The 19,745-nt window shown below is 38.9% G+C and overlaps 1 protein-coding gene across 1 annotated transcript; it reads right to left on the reverse strand.

The window, feature by feature from the left end:
* Positions 1-6,056: 6,056 nt before the first annotated feature.
* LOC125287893 lies at positions 6,057-7,322 on the reverse strand. The gene is made up of 4 exons (XM_048233966.1): positions 7,317-7,322; positions 7,041-7,181; positions 6,820-6,894; positions 6,057-6,689 (listed from the first exon to the last, which is right to left on the reverse strand). Exons 1-4 carry the CDS (start codon positions 7,320-7,322, stop codon positions 6,057-6,059), a joined length of 855 nt encoding a protein of 284 aa, XP_048089923.1.
* Between the last annotated feature and the right edge of the window lie 12,423 nt (positions 7,323-19,745).

The following is a 19,745-nucleotide window of genomic DNA, read 5'->3' on the forward strand; positions in this document are numbered from 1 at the left end:
AGCTAAGTAACATGGTTAGCATAGTTAGCATGCTAGCATGTTAGTTAGCATTTTTAACAAAACTGCTAAAAACGATTAGCTATGTTAGCTAAGTAACGTGGTTAGCATAGTTAGCATGTTAGCATGCTAGTTAGCATTTTTAGCAAAACTGCTAAAAATGATTAGTTAAGTTAGCTAAGTAACATGGTTAGCATAGTTAGCATGCTAGTTAGCATAGTTAGCTAATTATTTTTAGCAGTTATGTTAAGTTAGCTAAGTCACATGGTTAGCATACTTAGCATTTTAACATTGTTAGCATGCTAGTTAGCATAGTAACTTGGTTAACATTATTATCTTTGTTAACATAGTTAGCATAACTGCTAGCAAACATTAGAGTCATTCCAAGTGTCAGTTATCGTCAACTATCTACCTAAATAATTTAACCATTTAAACTATCCACTTATTTAACCGTTGAAATCATTCCAACTATATTAAACCTTATCTACCAAGTAAATAATTTACCTATATAAACTATCCACCTATTTAACTGTTCAGTCATGCCAACTATATTAAACCTCATCTACCTAGCAACCAATATAGTTTGTTTTTACTCTGTATGATATTTTACATCATATTTTTTGCATTTTCATGCACTGTATTTCCTTCAGGAAATGCTTTTCTAGTTATTATTATTCTTCTTCTAACGCAGCTTCAACCGTTTAACGTAGAAACTTCATTCAAACATTGACGCGTAGGTCTTAATTAGGACATGTGGGCTTTGTATTTTTCATCTTTGTAACTTTTATACTTTTTAAACTATTAATTAAAAACTATCAAAATTTCCCCATTGACTTAACATTGCCCTTTATGACATCACAGCAATTAGAATCCTATGGCAGGTGTTCAGGCCACCTGGACCAACTGCCAGTCTCAGGCTTTACGCATACAAACTGGCCCTATTAACCCTCTAGGCGCCACAAGATGCGGTACTGAATAAAACGGCCGATTTAGTCAAATAGGGTGTCATATTTCGTTCGACTTCCACTCCACTAGATGGCAGACATGTCATACGTCATCCCCGAGTCGAAAAAAGGGCACGCTTTAAACAAAACTTACTAGCTACAGCGCATTGAATCAGTGCGTGAAATACCGGAGCTAGTGTGCGTGTGAGCCACTTTGTCAGAGCCGATATTGTCAACGCCAGCGTAGTATTTGCATTAGATTATCGCCTAATGGCATGAAAAAAAGTTTACCTGAAATGAAGTGTTGGGTCTTCTATTCGCGGGACCCTGATTCTGAAGGGGAATATCTGCCTTCAGAAAATGACGGTGATTCGCTTAGTGAGGCTTCAGATCGCCCCTGCCTTGCAATGATGCAGCTGGACAAAGTGAGAGTTTACTCCATAGTTTAGCTTACACCAAGCACAAACGTTGACTCGTTTGCCCAATGTCACTGGTGGGAATAATGTTTCACGGGTTCGGAGTGTTCATCGGGAAGTTAGCAGGGTGATAGTGGTGTGGCGAACGAGGCTGGAGGTAGCATAATGGAGGTAGCATAATGTCCATAGCGCTAGCTTCTGTCTTATGAACGTGTGCCTCTCCACAATCGCGGCGACAGTAACGTGGTGGAGCCTTTGTCTAATGCCACTGGGTATGTTAGACGAGGTCGAAGTGCTCATAGGACAGTTAGGGGGGAACGTAGTGGCAGTGTGGGGAGTCGCAATGAGAATGACAGTAGGCCTAGTCCCGGAAGGCGCAAATTCTCTCCACTCGGGCCAGGCAGATCTGGCCATGCTGCTGATGGTGGAGGTGGTGACACGCTCTCTCCCTCTCCCTCTCCCACACACACACACACACACATTAGGTCATGCATAGTCTATCACAAGATGATGGGAATGCCGGCCCTGTATGGATAGGGATATTCATTATCATTATCTCTACAGCAAAAGGCCTGCTACATAAAAAAAAAAAAAATGTCAGCCATTTAGTAAGGATTTACACTGTTGATTTGCTATCTACTTCCCTGATCATTTAGGACATACAGTACACTATGTGTTTTGTGTGTTCATGTCCTTGTGATGTGTGTGTCTTTGTCAGCTAAGAAAAAAAAAAAAAAAACAAAATCAACAAAATCAACAAAAAAAAAAATACTAACATTGTCTCTTGTCTTGTCTCGATCATCTCACTCCTGATCTGTGCCTTGCCGTGGCAAATGAGCTTTTGAACTAAACAGGTCTTGTCTACTTGTGTTTGTGTGTCATCGGAATAATATATATGTGCCCCATACATGGAATCAGAGTGCCTACTGTATGTAGTAAATGGAAAATCTCTACAGCAAAAGGCCAGTCTACCGCTACATGCATTTGGTTTGTTTCTGCCATTTATTAGTAATGATTTACACAGTTTGTTCACTACTTACTATTTACCTGAGCATTCAGTATTGTGCAATATAGCATACAGAAGGTGAGGGACATTTTGGGGGGAAAGAAGTGGTGCATTTTATCATTCAAACATGCGACTTTTCATGAAAATTCTATAATCCAAGATGGCCGCCACCATATGACGTCATAATTTGCAAATTAGATATAAACATTTAATCTCTACATAAACTTTGGGTCATCCTTAATATTTCTCTAGTTTACAGAAAGTCTCTATCTCTTATCACTTTTAAGATATAGCCTTTTGAAATGAAGATGTCAAAATTGATCGTTTCGGAAAAAAACCTCTGGCGCCTAAAGGGTTAAGACTACACATCCTGTTCAACTGCTTCCTCTGCCAAAAACTGTTTCAAAATAAAAGTCCTCACTATAATATTTTACTGTTAAACAATTTAACCCTTTAAACTACTGAACTTTTTAACTGTTTAGCCATTGTAACTGTTACTTGTCATCAACTATGACTCCTACCCACTGTAGCTAGTTAGCTAAGTTACATGGTTAGCTTAGTTAGCATGCTAGCATGTTAGCATGCTAGTTAGCATTTTTAACAAAACTACTTAAAATTATTAGCTAAGTCAGCTAAGTAACATGGTTAGCATAGTTAGCATGTTAGTTAGCATAGTTAGCATAACTGCTATAAATGATTAGCTAAGTTAGCTAAGTCACATGGTTAGCATACTTAGCATTTTAACATTGTTAGCATGCTAGTTAGCATAGTAACTTGGTTAGCATTATTATCTTTGTTAACATAGTTAGCATAACTACTAGTAAACATTAGAACCATTCCAAGTGTCAGTTATCATCAACTATCTACCTAAATAATTTAACCATTTAAACTATCCACTAATGTAACTGTTCAGTCATTCCAACTATATTAAACCTCATCTACCTAGCAACCAATATAGTTTGTTTTTACTCTGTATGATATTTTACATCATATTTTTGCATTTTCATGCACTGTATTTCCTTCAGGAAATGCTTTTCTAGTTCTTATTATTTTTCTTCTTCTAACGCACTTAATGCAGCCTCAACCGTTTAAAATAGAAACTTCATTCAAACTATGTTACGTAGGTCTTACTTAGGACATGTGTGCTATGTATTTTTCATCTTTGTAACTTTTATACTTTTTAAACTATTAATTAAAAACTACTCAAAATTTCCCCATTGACTTAACATTATGATTATGACATCACAAACTAGTTAGCTAAGTTAGCTAAGTAACATGGTTAGCATGCTAGCATGTTAGCATGCTAGTTAGCATTTTTAGCAAAACTGCTTAAAATGATTAGCTAAGTTAGCTAAGTCACATGGTTAGCATAGTTAGCATGCTAGTTAGCATTCTAGCATGCTAGTTAGCATTTTTAACAAAACTGCTTAAAATGATTAGCTAAGTCAGCTAAGTAACATGGTTAACATAGTTAACATGTTAACATGCTAGTTAAAATAGTTAGCATACCTACTAAAAATGATTAGCTAAGTCACATGGTAAACATACTTAACATGTTAGCATGCTAGTTAGCATACCTACTAAAAATTATTAGCTAGGTTAGCTAAGTCACATGGTTAACATAGTGCTAGTTAGCATAACTACTAAAAATGAAAACATTAGCTAAGTTAAGTAACTTGGTTAACATTATTATCTTTGATAACATAGTTAGCATAACTGCTAGCAAACATTAGAGCCGTTCCAACTGTCAGTTATCGTCAATTATCTACCTAAATAATTTAATCATTTAAATTATCCACCTATTTAACCGTTCAATCATTCCAACTATATTAAACCTTATCTACCAAAGAAATCATTTAACTATATAAACTATCCACCTATTTAACTGTTCAGTCATTCCAACTATATTAAACCTCATCTACAGTGGGTCCCCGTTAAGTTCTGACGGGTTCCTTCAGGAATCACGATCCCCATTTTCTCAGCATGGCACAAACTGCAGTTGACACAAACAACCACAAGGTGTCACTTTGGAGTTCTGCCACTACTATTTTTTATGCGACTTGACTTACTGCTTCCATGATGCAGTTTCCAAGTCAGTAGAACAATCAGAGAAAGCTGAGCCATTACCAAACATATATGATAATACAATAGCGTGAGTTTATATATCTTATACCCTATTTGTCACGGTTACTTATAGATTTGATAGTGTAACGATAAGCGCATAAGAGCATAAGAGACTTTCAGCGGGGGCACGGAAACCTAATTTGATCACGGCAGTTTAAGCTTACACTTGACAAAACATTCTAATATGAAAATGGTGCAGCTCCTTTAAGAAAGCACCGTAAAAAAAGTAAGCGTGCTGGAGCGAAGTCATATTCAAAATGCAAAAAAAAATAACACCGCAGATAAAACCAATTATCCTCATTCATTGCAACCGCAACATGCCTGCTTGCCGACGTTTAAAAAAAAATAGATCAAAGCACCTTTTTGCGTTTTGAATGTAACAGAAAAAAAATGTTTAAACAGCTGGACAAATGATTTAGCTAATTGATTATAGCCTGTACACCAGCAATTGTTGAACATTTGGAAAAAGATCGCTCAGCTGTTGCCACAGTCACAGGCAATGTAGAAACAACATGAGAGCAGTACACACTTCCCGAATGTGGATGTTACATTGTCATAATCTACCACCAGCCTTTTTTGGCAAGTTGAAAAATAGATGACTTCTGTGAAATCTCTGCTTTAAAGCAAGACCTAAATGAGAGGAGTTGTGTTGGGAATGTCGGTGCAATGTCCATGCTATAATGGTCTGACAAAGCGTACTGCCTTTTTCAAGCAGTTCATCATCACCTGCGAGTTGAAGGATCATAGGACGTAAAGACTCAAACACATAACAAGTTTCCGTGATGCTTGCACATCTTTGGGAGAGCTGACTGATTATGATGTCCAGAGTTGCATTAAATACCTGCACTTTGAAGTATCTCTCTGCATCGGTTAAGCGTTCATCTTCCGATAGTTCGTCAAAGTGACGCTTCACTCTCCGTGCTCTAACATTTTCAAATGTACTCTGAACCCCCATTTATTTGCGAGTGTCTGTGCTGTAGCCTTGGCCTGGTCAAAGGCACGCAGGTAGTCAGAAAGGACCGGTATAGAATTTTACAGCAATTGCATTGCGGGGGTAGCGACGGAGGTCACAGGCCACAGGCACTTGCTGCACCTACTAGGCCTAGTTACGCCACTGTGTGGAGCGCTAATGTGTCTACTGTAAATCATTCATGTGTGAAAGTCATTAGGCTGGAAGCGCTAATGTGTCTAAGCTCATTAGTCTACTTTCAATAGGCCTACTGTACAGCCTGAGAGGGGGAACATAACCTATAGCCTAGGCTACTGTAGGCTAAACAATCAATTGTGAAAGTCTGCAACGAAAGTTTCCTAATGGAAGCGCTAACGTGTCTATTGAGCTCATTAGCCTACTTTCAATAGGCCTACTGTACAGCCTGAGAGGGGGAACATAGCCTACTGTAGAGTAAACAATCAGTTTACTTAGTTACATTTGGTTAGTTAAATCCAGTTTTCTACTCTATCTCCATGATATGCTTAGCCTATAGAAAGACGAAGTCGGGAAAGTGCTTCAGAGAAAACGTATTTATTGAAATAATGAACAGTCTACATTCTACATTCTACAGTCTAAATTTAAAGCACGTTGAATCCCTGGGAAGATCTGGCGTGTTTGCGGAGGAATTCGTTGATCTTATTGATGCAGTCCTTCAGTTCACTCCTCCCCATAGCAGGGAACTTTCGTTGTAGTGTTGAGACCACAAAGTTTTTCACATTTTGCGGCAGTGCTCGCTTGCCCTTCGCTCCATCCCAGTTGGTGGTTTTGCTCCAGGCTTTATAGTGTTCCTCTGTGACGATGGACCTGAAGAGCAGGCATCCGTATCTGCTGTCGTTGAGTGTGATGGAGAGGGCCAATGGAGACATCTGCAAGGAGGACGTTTCTGGAGCTGGTGTCGAGGTGCACCTGGGCATTGGTCTCTCAGGCGTCGAATAACTTCTCTGCTCACGTAGCGTCGCCTGAAGTTCTCCGATTCCAGCTCTCATCTCCTGTAAAATGTCTCTGTGGCTCTCCAAGTGGCTGGTCTCTCGGAGTTGTTGAAGCTCTCGTTTGAGGTTGTTGACCTCCGCTTTCAACCGATCATTCTCGGCGTCTCTCTCGGCTACTCGAGCTTTCTCTGCTGCAAGCTGCGCTGTTCTGTCGGCCAGACGGCTTTCCAGATGTGTGACCCTGTCTTCATGATGGTCCAGAACCAGCTTTGTAACAGCTGCCTGTATTAGAGATAAGTCACAAGTCATGGGTTAGTTAAGCAAGGGTGCTGACCTTACGTAGAGGTACAGTAGGCTACTGCACAGCAACCTATTATTCCATTGTAGGCCTAGACTACACAATAACACTTACCGCCTTTTTTTGGACGAAACGCTTCTGACGTTTTGCTTTCGGCAAAGATGATGGCGCACGTTTCACTGCAGTCACCTGTAACACAGAAACATTACAAAAAATTAGAGCCTGTAGATAATATATATAATATATGAACAGATATTTTAATATACTGCAGTAATAGCAAAGTAACTTCTGATTCTCCAAACATCAACATTTAGGCTACTTGATGTAAAACTTACTCTTTTTTGCACGCCCGCAGCTCCAGGAGATGAGTTCTCCTTTGGTGGGAAGAGAGTCTTCACCACTTTGGAAGGGGGTCCTCTTACTTCTTTCCCGCCGTAGAAACTTCTGGTCTCAATCACAGTAGACAGGCTTGTATTCTATTTTGTAGATAGCTACAGCAGAATAACTTTTACTGTCAGCTGAACATATATTTATATCACAAGCGGGGGAGGAGCTGCGAAGGGGCGTAACTAATTCACACCCACTGGTCAAGATAAATAGCAGTGTTTCACTGCCATTGTTAGAGATGGCTGTGATCAACACGGAAGTCAGTGAGGTCATCAAGAGTCTGCGGAAGAAAGGCTGGACGACTCGGTCTATCGCCAAACATCTGGAGATGAGTGGAATTAAACCTTCCTTGGGCACTATTCGGCGTCATTGCCGACATGCTGTTGTGTTGAAGCATAAACGAAGGACACGAAAACTGAACAGTCAGGTGATGGAAATAATAGACTCCATCCTGAAAACAGATGACGAGTTACCCGGCAAGAAAGTGAGAGCGCTTCTCCAAAGGCGGCACAACATGACGATGGGTTTAAACACAGTGAGAAAGGCAGTCCGGGCTCTTGGCTGGCACTTTGGGAAGCCCAGATTTATCCCAATGACCCGGGAAAAAAACAAAGAATTGCATCTACGTCAAGCGCAAGAATGGAAGACTGCTGGTGAAAAGTTTGATGATGTTCTCTTCACCGATGAGTCAACAGTGGCATTGGAACGTTTTGCATTGCAGTGCTGGAGAAAGACAAACTTTAGGGGCATGGCAAAACCTAGAGTTAAGCACCCAGTCAAACTGCACGTCTGGGGTGGAATTTCGCGTTGTGGCCCGGGCCCACTCCTCATTTCTGATGGTATTATGGATCAACAGTTTTACGCGGAAGAGATCATCAAAAAAGTTGCCGGTCCATACTTGAGAGAGCGTTTCCTCATGTCTACACATAGATTCTTCCAAGACAATGATCCAAAACACATCGCTACCAGTGTCAGAGCCTGCATTCAGAGTGAGGGGATCAACTGGGTGCCAACACCGGCAGAGTCGCCGGATCTGAACCCCATAGAGTTAGTCTGGGCTTCGATGAAACGATATATTCGCTGCGAGGCCAAACCCACGAGCAGAGACGAGCTGATCTCAGCAATAGAGTCATTTTGGAGATACAAACTCACCACAAAGGTCTGCAATAACTACATAGATCACCTGGACAAAGTCATTGAGCAGGTCATAGCCTTAAATGGAGGACCAACTGGAATGTGATCTTCCCAGGGCTATGGGATCCCCTACTGCTCCTGCTTCCATTTTACATTGACTTGAAATGGACTTGACATGTCATTTGCAACCAGCCAACTTCGTTGATTTGAATCGAAATCCAAATAAAAAGCGTGCGAAAAAAAAAAAATGCCTTTTCATTTCAGAATGCCAAAAAATGCCTTTTCAGAGACAGTTGAGCCAAACACAATACAATATTGGGATATTGTAGGCCTACTATAAAGAGTTTTTTTTTAACGTGTCCCAAAACAGCTATCAATTAATCACCAAACGTCCAAAGAGGGTTGAGTCTGATTGACACTAAAATCATTGAGCATCATTCACACATTGTATTCTGCACAGTCTCTACACGTGGAGCGCTAATGTGTCTAGGCCTACTGTAAATCATTCAAAATGTGTGAAAGTCATTAGGCTAGAAGCGTGTCAACTGTCAGTGACTAATGCAAGAAGCGGGTTCTGTGTTGTAGGCTATGCATTTTTCCGACACTTGGCTGCAAGTGTCGAGAAGCGGGTTCTGTGTTGTAGGCTATGCATTTTTCCGACACTTGGCTGCAAGCTCCCCTCCCCCACCCCCTTCTTTCACAAGCAGTGCAGCTTTCTGAAGCGGTGCCTTTTGAAGCTAATGTAACAAATACCACCAATATTGTTGTGTGGCAATAAAAGTATCCAGGGTTTGCGCAAGTAGCCTAAATAGGCCTATATAAATAAATTAAGGACATACCATCCTTAAAGCTTAACGTAGCCTACATGTAGATTAATGTCCCAAAATGTCAAGTCATTTTATGCGCTCATTATATATGGATTTCTATGAAACGTGAAACATGCGTGTGCAACCAAGAGGCAGAAAGCACCATAGAACAGCATAGAGCAATGCAAAAGAGCAAAAGAATAAAATTAGTTTTTGTGCTGACAACTGCACCAATTCGAAATCACGATGGTTAGAGAATGTTAAATATGTTCAATATCCCTAACGGAATGCATGTCTTAAAAAAAAATGACAAAATACGATGTTATGTTAATAATGCAAATGAACGGCACACTTTGAAATATAGTCGGAAATGAGATGTTATCATCATTGAGACAACAGGGGTATACAATAAAATCTGATTGTAGCTTACAGCAGCTGACTATTTAGGTTAAGTTTATAACGTTGTGGGACGGACACCAAAGCGTCTTCTGCCCCACGGCTGCGGCACAGTCTTGAGTGACCGATTCGTTTTCCTTTGTCATATGAATGCTGTCATTTTGTTGACATTACTGTTAAGGAGATGCTGTAGGCAAAGGCTATATTTCAACCTTGTTAGTGTCAGAACTATTCACAAGGTTTCTGGGCAGCATTTTATGTTCTGTTAGCGTTTAACTTCTCATGACTACCGACAAAGTAGCCTACTGCCAGCTGATCGAAGCTCTCATTTTAAAACATTACTGAGAGACAGGCACTATACAATCAAGAAATCTTGCCACTGAATCCAAAACTATGTTTAACATTATGTACAAAGCTTAGGCTACAGTGGATTAGCATGTTGCAGGGGCTGCTAAAAACAGAGAAACGCGCTGGCCAATCACAGCCCTTGCTGTCGAATGCGCCGTCCGGTTCGACCATTGAACGCCACAGCGGACTATGCTGCCCCCAAGCGGCTGCAGTTGTACTTACATGTCACCCAGCTGCGTGAATCACCATTATCGTGAATGAAGTGTCAATTTTTAACGGGGACCCTCTGTACCTAGCAACCAATTTAGTTTGTTTTTACTCTGTATGATATTTTACATAATATTTTTTGCATTTTCATGCACTGTATTTCCTTCAGGAAATGCTTTTCTAGTTCTTCTTCTAACGCAGCTAATGCAGCTTCAACCGTTTGACGTAGAAACTTCATTCAAACATTGACGCGTAGGTCTTAATTAGGACATGTGGGCTTTGTATTTTTCATCTTTGTAACTTTTATACTTTTTAAACTATTAATTAAAAACTATCAAAATTTCCCCATTGACTTAACATTGCACTTTATGACATCACAGCAATTAGAATCCTATGGCAGGTGTTCAGGCCACCTGGACCAACTGCCAGTCTCAGGCTTTAAGCATACAAACTGGCCCTATTAAGACTACACATCCTGTTCAACTGCTTCCTCTGCCAAAAAACTGTTTCAAAATAAAAGTCTTCACTATAATATTTTACTGTTAAACAATTTAACCCTTTAAACTACTGAACTTTTTAACTGTTCAGCCATTGTAACTGTTACTTGTCATCAACTATGACTCCTACCCACTGTAGCTAGTTAGCTAAGTTAGCTAAGTAACATGGTTAGCATAGTAAGCATGCTAGCATGCTAGTTAGAATTTTTAGCAAAACTGCTTAAAATGATTAGCTAAGTTAGCTAAGTCACATGGTTGGCATAGTTAGCATGCTAGTTAGCATTTTAAGCAAAACTGCTTAAAATGATTAGCTAAGTTAGCTAAGTAACATGGTTAACATAGTTAGCATGTTAGCATAGTTTGCATAATTGCTAAAAATGATTAACTAAGTTAGCTAAGTATCATGGTTAGCATAGTTAGCATGATAGCATGCTAGTTAGCATAACTGCTAAAAATGATTAGCTAAGTTAGCTAAGTCACCTTGGTTAGCATTATTATCTTTGTTAACATAGTTAGCATAACTGCTAGCAAACATTAGAGCCATTCCAAGTGTCAGTTATCGTCAACTATCTACCTAAATAATTTAACCATTTAAACTATCCACTTATTTAACTGTTCAGTCATTCCAACTATATTAAACCTCATCTACCTAGCAACCAATATAGTTTGTTTTTACTCTGTATGATATTTTACATCATATTTTTGCATTTTCATGCACTGTATTTCCTTCTGGAAATGCTTTTCTAGTTATATGTTATTATTATTATTCCGCTGACGCTTTTTGTGCGTTTAATGCAGCTTCAACTGTTTAACATAGAAACTGTGTTGCGTAGGTCTTACTTAGGTGACTTCAGCTATGTTATTTTCAACTTTTTAACTTTTATACTTTTTAAACTATTAATTAAAAACTACTAAAATTTCCCCATAGACTTAACATTAGATTATGACATCACAATAGAGCAATTAGAATCCTATGCCAGGTGTTCAGGCCACCTGCAGCATCTGTCTCTGGCTTTAAAGGTGCGATTTGTAGGATTGTTACCGAACGTTCTGTAGACCAAAATCAAAACACTGGTGAACGTTCTCAAGACTACCAGACGCGAGCCTCTTCTGGGTTGCCAGATGTAATTAAGACTTGAAGACTTGACCTGCAGCTGCTTTAACGTTTCTCCAACCATGACCCTAGCTACACATTACGGAAACAGTGAAAACAAAAAATACCTCTCTAACCAACGTAACATATTTAGCTCAATTTAGCGATGCAGATGTAGTTTAGCCTAGGCTACCAGTTGTGGAGAAATATGGCCAGCTCTCGTCAGACTTGATATTCTTCGTTTGACAAAGACGTCACCATCTCAGGAAGCTCCTCCGATGTCCACTTAATTTGTTTCTTGTTTAAATTTTGGAAATTTGCCTGCCTCTTGTAAGCGTTCATGACTACAACTGACAGCTGTTGACAGTTGGCCTTTGCTAATTTGGCAACCCAAATAGGAGGACGCGCTAGCCCATTATTAATCGCAGCTATTCTAGAATGAATCGTTCAAAACATAAGCGAAAATTCCAAGACATTCCGCCCGTAACTCATTTTTTTTTCATGGGTTTTACGGGGTTTTTACGGGTTAGAGTAATGTTGTCAAATAAGCCATTACTTCAATTCATCGTGTTTCCTTACTCTCTGACAACATATGGTGATCATTTTTGGAATGGTTACAGTTTATTTTCCATTATTTCCTACATACTGGACCTTTAAACATACAATATGGCTGTATTAAGACTACAGATCCTGTTCAACTGCTTCCTGTACCCACAACTGTTTCAAATTAAAAGTCCCTTTAAACTATCCAACTTTTTAACTGTTCAACTGTTCAACTGTTGTAACTGTTTGTCAACTATGACTCCCATCAACTGTATCCTCTGCCTTCAACTGTTTCAAAATAAAAGTCCTCACTAGCTAGTTAGCATCATTAGCATAGTTACTATTTTTAGCATAGTTAACATTTTAGCATAACTGCTACAAATGATTAGCTAAGTAACGTGGTTAGTATAGTTAGCATTTTTTTTTCAAAATTGCTAGAAAACATGAGCTAAGCTAAGCTAAGCAACTTGGTCAGAATAATTAGCTTTGTTAGCATAACTATTACCAAACATTAGAGCCATTCCAACTGTCAGTTATTGTCAACTATCTACCTATATAGAGCCTTTAAACTATTTGTCTATCAACACGCATTAAACTATCAGTCTGTCAACAACTTTTAAACTATCTATATTTAACTTTTAAACTTTCAACATTCATTAAACTATCTGTCTATTAAACTATCTGTCTATTAACAACTGTTAAACTATCTACATTCAACTTTTAAACTGTCTACTTCTTTTACTTTACAACTTTTATTAAGCTATGCTATGTCTGTCCTTGCTTCATTTTCATGCACTCGTAATTCCCCGGAATTGCATTCTCTAGTTATTATTCTTCTTCCGACCAACTTTGACGTTCAAAGGCTCTAAAACCACTGAACCGTTTGACGTCATTCAAACACTCCTACAAAGGTCTTGTAACGGAGATTTGTCCAATGTATTTTTCACATTTGTGAACTTTAGACTTTTTGAGATATTTACGATAAAAGAGCAATAAATTCCCATTGACTTAACATTGACGCCCGTGGGCAACTTTTAGCATTATGGCGTGACCTCCAGCTGAAAGCAATCAACAGTTGAACGTGAGCTACCGCTGGCCCTGGAGCTGTGAATCTTCTGAACGTCTTCGCCTGCTGTGCCTTGGTCACTTTATTTGCTCGTAAAACTCTTCTTCAGAGGCACATTTCTCTAATTACAGACAAGGTAAGTGTTCCAGTTTTTGGTATTTGAGTCATTTATGTCGTCAAACATTATGTAACGTTAGCGTGTATGAAATGATGGGTCACAAATAACTAAACTAACGTTATAACGCTAGGTAACGTTAACGTTAGTGAAATAGTTGACGTTAGCACCATGCTACGTTGATTATGTATTATGTAAGGAAACCCACTGTTAATCAACGTTAATATGTCGTCAACTTTACAGTGACCGATTAGCTGTAGGTTTCGATAGCTAACGACAATCAAACGTAATGCACTAACGATACATTTGTTCATTAGGCCTACCTACCAGGGCGTTTTAACTAGAATGTTGCGTAAACCAGAGAAGTAGGCCTACAGATACTAGGCTCTGGTTCTATTCAACATCAGGTCACTTTCCACAGGTGTATAGAATCAAGCACCTAGAATAGATTATGAATGCAGACTTCGTGGTGCTTGATTATAGCCTAGGGCTAGGCTGTGTGAAGGGACCTGATGAAACCCATCATGGGTTTCATTCATGGCATGAATAACGTTAGCTAACATTACTTGTTGATGGTCATAACGTTATAGCTTCTACCGTTCACATTTTAGTTAAAGTTAACAAATATATGCTCCTGTTTTTATTTTAACAAATGTTTAACGTTGTACACCGCTTGTTTGTGTATCAAATAGGCCAGGCTACGTTTCATTCTACACTCCTGATTCTTACGTAGCCTAAGTAAACACTATCATGGTATACTATAGTTCGTCTATTGATGGGTTTCATCAGGTCCCTTTCAACAGACAATCAAGCACCTAGATTATGAATGCATTGGTGCTTTATTAATACTCCTGTGGAAAGGGACCGTATGAAAGCCATGAATAGGCTACTGCTAGGAAATGGACAATACGACTAAAGTCTTGTTAAAACACATAACAGAAGTTGAGCTATAATGTTTGTGTTGTCAACATAGGCTAAAATGTTTACTTTGCCTACTCCTTTCTGCATTGTTCTGGTCTATAAATTAAAGTGTAGCCTGGCACGTGAATCAAACTTTCCAGTTGTAGTACATTGTAATCTGTAGGAAAAAATGTGGCTGACAGACCAAGCTGTTTAAGTTATAGCAGTTGGTTATCAAGATACTTAGTATCAGAATGATCCGTCCTTACTCATATGATTATCAACAGCAACTTTGCCTGCAAAGTTTTCTAAGCTGTTTACGTTTTATATTTAAAAAAAAATATGATTAGCTATCACTTATACTAAAACTGAAAACAATAAAACACAGAATTCTGCTTTGTTTGCAATTTAATATTATAGGCTAGTATTTAACTACCAGTAGCTTGATGGTGCAACAATTGTATTGTAGGCCTACTCTACCTTTTTTTTAATTGTCCTAGAATTGTTGAGAGAATTGTTTAAAAAGCTTAAACTGTTTACCATGTTAGTCATTAGGTTATAATGTGTCAGCCTAATGTAATGTAACAACTTCACTTAAATACCTTAGTTGTATTGAACAATTGTACAATTGCAGACATTCCTTGTTTTGGTATAACTGTTAAACTTGTTTGCTTTTGCCTTTTAGGTTCCAGACCAGACCAGACCAGACCAGTAGTGATGACCGTGTATGACATTACGTGTGTGCCTGTCTGTGTGCACACCTGTCAACCATACATCTCTGACAATATTGATAGCAACATACCTACTAACATACATTATTACAAACATGTGACCATATCTCAACATATCTGCACATACCATTTAACCATACTGAGACTTATCTGAGATCTACACTGAGACATTCTGAGAAATATATTGTTGTGTGAGGACTATACTCACTAACTATATGGAACATGTATACCTGTGAATCATATTTGTCAACCATTCATACCTTTAATCATACCTGTCTAACCTAAGTTCTGTCTAAAAATGATCATCTGAAGGGCTGACTCTTTATTCTTCAGTGTATATATCACCATCAAATTTGACCTAATACCTTTAACTGAGGCCTCTAGCTGTTGCTGCCAGTTCAGAGTTACCACTGATAAATAGATCTGTCTTAGGATAATATGATTGGCATTATCAAGTTCTGTAATATACACAACTGTGATTTTTACTTCAAGCTTACATTGGTAAGTGTTCATTAGTGTATTCTGAGTATCATTCTGCTGTATTAAAACAAAGAATGTTGATCAATATTGAATTGACCATTTATTTTTACTGACTGTCATATACTCTAAGCTAACATCTAACCAAGTAAGTGGTTTTCAAGAATACTGTAAGACTATGTAATCTGAATAATCATACTGTAAGTAGCCTAATATAATGTTATACACAGCAGCTTTTTTGCATTTACATGCAATGGTAATTCCCTGGAATTGCATTTTCTAGTTATATACAGCTGGCCAGGCACTCATAATTGGCTTAGACTAGTGGGAATGTAAACCCAATGTATGTCTACTCATGCTTGATAGCAGAATCCAGAAAGGCTACAGCTTTCCTAAAGAAAGTTAATATATGCAACGTTTATTTACTAAGCAGTTAAGGACCCGTATTGAGACCCAAGCTCTTACAGTTGTGTTTTGCCAATGTTTTATGAATACATAGCCCATACCTGTCAACATTTAGCTTTCCAAAAACGGGAGAATATATTTTTCCGGGGGGGAGGGGTCAGTGTTTGCATATTTAACATGTTTCATACACGTGTTTCAACACTGCATTTCGGTCGTTGCTTTTACATTACCGAAAGCCTATGCATGCCAGAATGTATCCAGCTGCTGCCTGCCTGCATCCTATGCCTACTTCCAAAACTCCAAAGCTGCTTGCTGTCGGATTCGGAAGTTTGATGGTCATGCAAATTACGGGAGTTTTCCGGGAGAAATAACAAAACGGGAGGGTGCTGGGAGATGACCTTGAAATACGGGAGAACCCGGAAAAAACGGGAGTGTTGACAGGTATGATAGCCTACCACTTTGTTGAATAGAAAACAATAAACGGTAGGCCTAATGCCTATATGTGCAGCACGCCATTTCGTAGGTCCTTTTAAACATATTTTCATATGCTAGTATCCATGGCCAGATTATCATGACCACGGGCCCTGGGCACAAAATCGGAATGGGCCCCCCTCCCACCCCGTCCGGAAGCGTAAACCACACCTTGCCGCTCTCTAGGAAATGAATGGGCTATGTGCGGCACGCTGGGCGGGGGTTTGCGCTCGCCGCTTGCGCGTCGTGGTAGGACAACTCCCAGGCTACCTGTTGCCTGAGGAAGAGCCAGGGACTCGAAACGTTGCACGCATAATAAAAAAACTTTCATGATAGCTATATGGTATGCGGATCATCTACCTGTTCGAAAGTCATTATAACCTACGTCCTGATCGGGGCTTATTGCTTAACTCTAACAAGTGTTATGCCATTTGTAATAAAAAGCGCCACCTACGATAGGCCCACAGCAAACGGGAGAATTGTATGCCAGTGTTAAGCAATGGCAAGTAATCAAATGGACCTAAATATCCACAATTCACTGATGCGCAAATGTTCGAGGCGTGAGTATGTTGTGTATTCATTATTTCTTGCAGAGTTGGGGTTTATGGTTATTTTCATTATTTTTGTTTAGGCTAATATTTTCTATTAAGCTATATGAATTTAATTTAAACTGTTTATTTTTATATAGGCTAGGCTAAATGTTTATTTCCTTGTTAGACTAAATGTTAGAAAATTCGTGGGCCAAGAACTATATGCTAAAAAAAAAAAAAAAAACATTATTTGTTCTGCCTAGGTATGTAGTACGACGGAGTATTAGGGCCACACATGAAGGGAAAAAAATATTTTTGCCATGACGAGATTAAACTCGATGGTCAAATGCGATGGTCAAAAGTAGCCTAAACGTCATAGCGGTTTATTTATTTATTGTAGGCCTATTATTAAAGTGTTGTTCTAAACATTTAGTTGTTGCATCTAAATGTTCAACTTCGTGCTTATGCACTAGAGGCATACTAGGCGCTCTCCAATCCTAGACTTTCACGTTGCTTGTTTGTAATGGATGCAAAACAGCCCATTGCTGAATGTCTATGGAGGGACGAATGAAGCTAGTAGCCTACTTGCACACATATGCACACAAAGTGTATAAATAAAGTGCATGCACACATATTCTCTCACGAGATCAAAATAGTATATATGCTTAGGCTATACCTGTGTTTCTAGCCTCCTATAGGCTAGAAAAATTAGTTTTGCCATGTTATCCTATGGAGAGTGACGCCCGTGGGTCATGAAGGGCAGTTATTTGGATGTGCAGTGGCCTTAACCACGTAAAACAGAGTGAAATAACATTTTGTATAGAAACATCATTGGATACATATATTTTTCTAGCTATTTAGCCTAAACGGCATAGTTTCCATAACCGCGAGACAGCACTTCACGATGACGGCAATGATAGTTAACAGACAAGACGCAATCTATCTGAATATGTGCAATCTATCTGAAATAACACCTATTTGAAGCCCATTTTTCATGTAACATATTGTGTATTAGTGTAGGCTACATAGCTTAAACTGTGTAGGCAGTAGAGGCCTATTGCGAGTTTAATGTCAGCATGTCGACTTTAAAGTCGACACGTCGAGATTAAAGTAGATATGATATTTCAACTTTATTCTCGAAATGTCAAGTTTAATGTCGACATGTCGACTTTAAAGTCAACATGTCGAGTTTAATCTCGCCATGGCAAAAATATTTTTTCTCTTCATGTGTGGCCCTAATACTCCGTCGTATATGTAGCCTATGCAGTGTAGTGATAGAAAAGCTATAGGCGCAGATTAAACAAATTAATCAATAATAATGGAGTCCGTAGTAGCCTACCTAGGGCCTTCACTGATTTCAGAACAGCGAAGGGGCGACCAGAGGCACGATCAGAGCCTTGGGCACGATGCGCTAGCGGAGCTTTTTGGACAAAGGCGTCTGTGAAATCCCATAGCCTAAACATAATAACCATAACCTACGGACTCAACTGGCTTATTGCTTTTTTTAAAACGGTTAATTTATCTAGCAAGATTGCATAAAATAAAGGCACAACAACGATAAAATATATTCCCTGTTCCTCTCTCTGAATGATTGCCAAGCAGTCAGGTGTTTGTGCTGTGCTTGTTTTACAACGGCATCGAATGCGATTCAGCCAATCATAATCATGGACCGGAACTATCGTTTTAGAATGTCAAATTTAAGGTGTAGGTTTTTATTAAGGTTTTGCACCTACATCATAATGTCATGTGACCGTTTGTTTACAACTAGAGTGGTAGGCAAGAATGGTAGGCAAGGCACTGCAGAGAGTGGTAGGCAAGCCTACAACAGTCGGTTGCATAGGCTACACATAGTTACAAATAGCTTCAAAATTGAAATTTTAATATCAAATATTGACCGGGATGCCGACCACTTGTGTAGGCCCCAACAGTTGGTTTTACAATAAGAAGCAAAAAGGCAACGAACGACCGTTTAGCCTACCTATCCTTGTGGTTGTGGAGGACGATCGTTAGCAGCTGTGAAGTCTTTTATTCTCAAGATAGCCTAATGGTGTAGCCTACTGTACGAAGACGTAGGCTAAAATACTACTATCTACAGTCATCCAAAAATGAATTGCCAGAGATAGGCTATGAAGGGAAAAAGTGCAGCATTTTAAACATGGCAAGATTATTTTTACCGGAACAGTTTGTTCTAATTTGTCTCGTGAAATTAGGTGCTTGTGGACATCAATCACCTATCTCCTGTCCTTCTATTTCAAGTTATCGTGAGTGTCATTTGATTATATAATCACAACAAATGCTAATAAATGAAAACAGAATAGGCTTATGTGCTATAGGCTAACGTTACAGGTCAGGCTAACTCCCGTATGTCAAAATAAACTGATTTGATCCTAATTGTTTAGCGATCACACACAACAACGTAACACAGCAACCTCAAACACCACTGTTGAACCTAGGCTACTGCTTCAGTCATGTAAGAAATAAGCAGTTTATGAATTATCTTTATCCGTTTAATCAAGTCCACATGACCAAAATAACAACATATTTAAAGGCTGAGCTAGCATAACAGCCTAATATAGGCGATGCTGCAATGGATAACTAATAAAAAGTTTCATACAATTAATGAACTTTATCACTCACATTCTGAGTTTTTCTGGGTGGTTATATATCCATGCAGATCGTCTTCGAATAAGCCATCGCTGTTATATGATATAATATGTTACAGGATTCATGACTAACGCCATTAATGTTACATGATGCTGACTGACTCTGGCTATAACAGTAGGCTACCGTTTTAACGTCTGCTGAGTCTACTGCCTACCAAGACCTGTCGCTGTTCAGTTGAAGTTAAATGATCAAATATTGTTTGATTTTGTGTCAGCTTTCAGAAGGAAGACATGTTCCTTTCTGGTCAAATTTCACAGCTTCTAAGAAAGG

This window comes from Alosa alosa, chromosome 22 (assembly GCF_017589495.1).
Source record: "Alosa alosa isolate M-15738 ecotype Scorff River chromosome 22, AALO_Geno_1.1, whole genome shotgun sequence".
Lineage (NCBI taxonomy): Eukaryota > Metazoa > Chordata > Actinopteri > Clupeiformes > Clupeidae > Alosa > Alosa alosa.

Excerpts from the sequence above, each read along its gene's own strand:
- LOC125287893 (XM_048233966.1), bottom strand. Across the intron at positions 6,895-7,040 it reads CTGCGGGCGTGCAAAAAAGA|GTGACTGCAGTGAAACGTGC; the intron begins GTAAGTTTTACA and ends TCTGTGTTACAG. Across the intron at positions 6,690-6,819 it reads GTTTCGTCCAAAAAAAGGCG|GCAGCTGTTACAAAGCTGGT; the intron begins GTAAGTGTTATT and ends TCTCTAATACAG.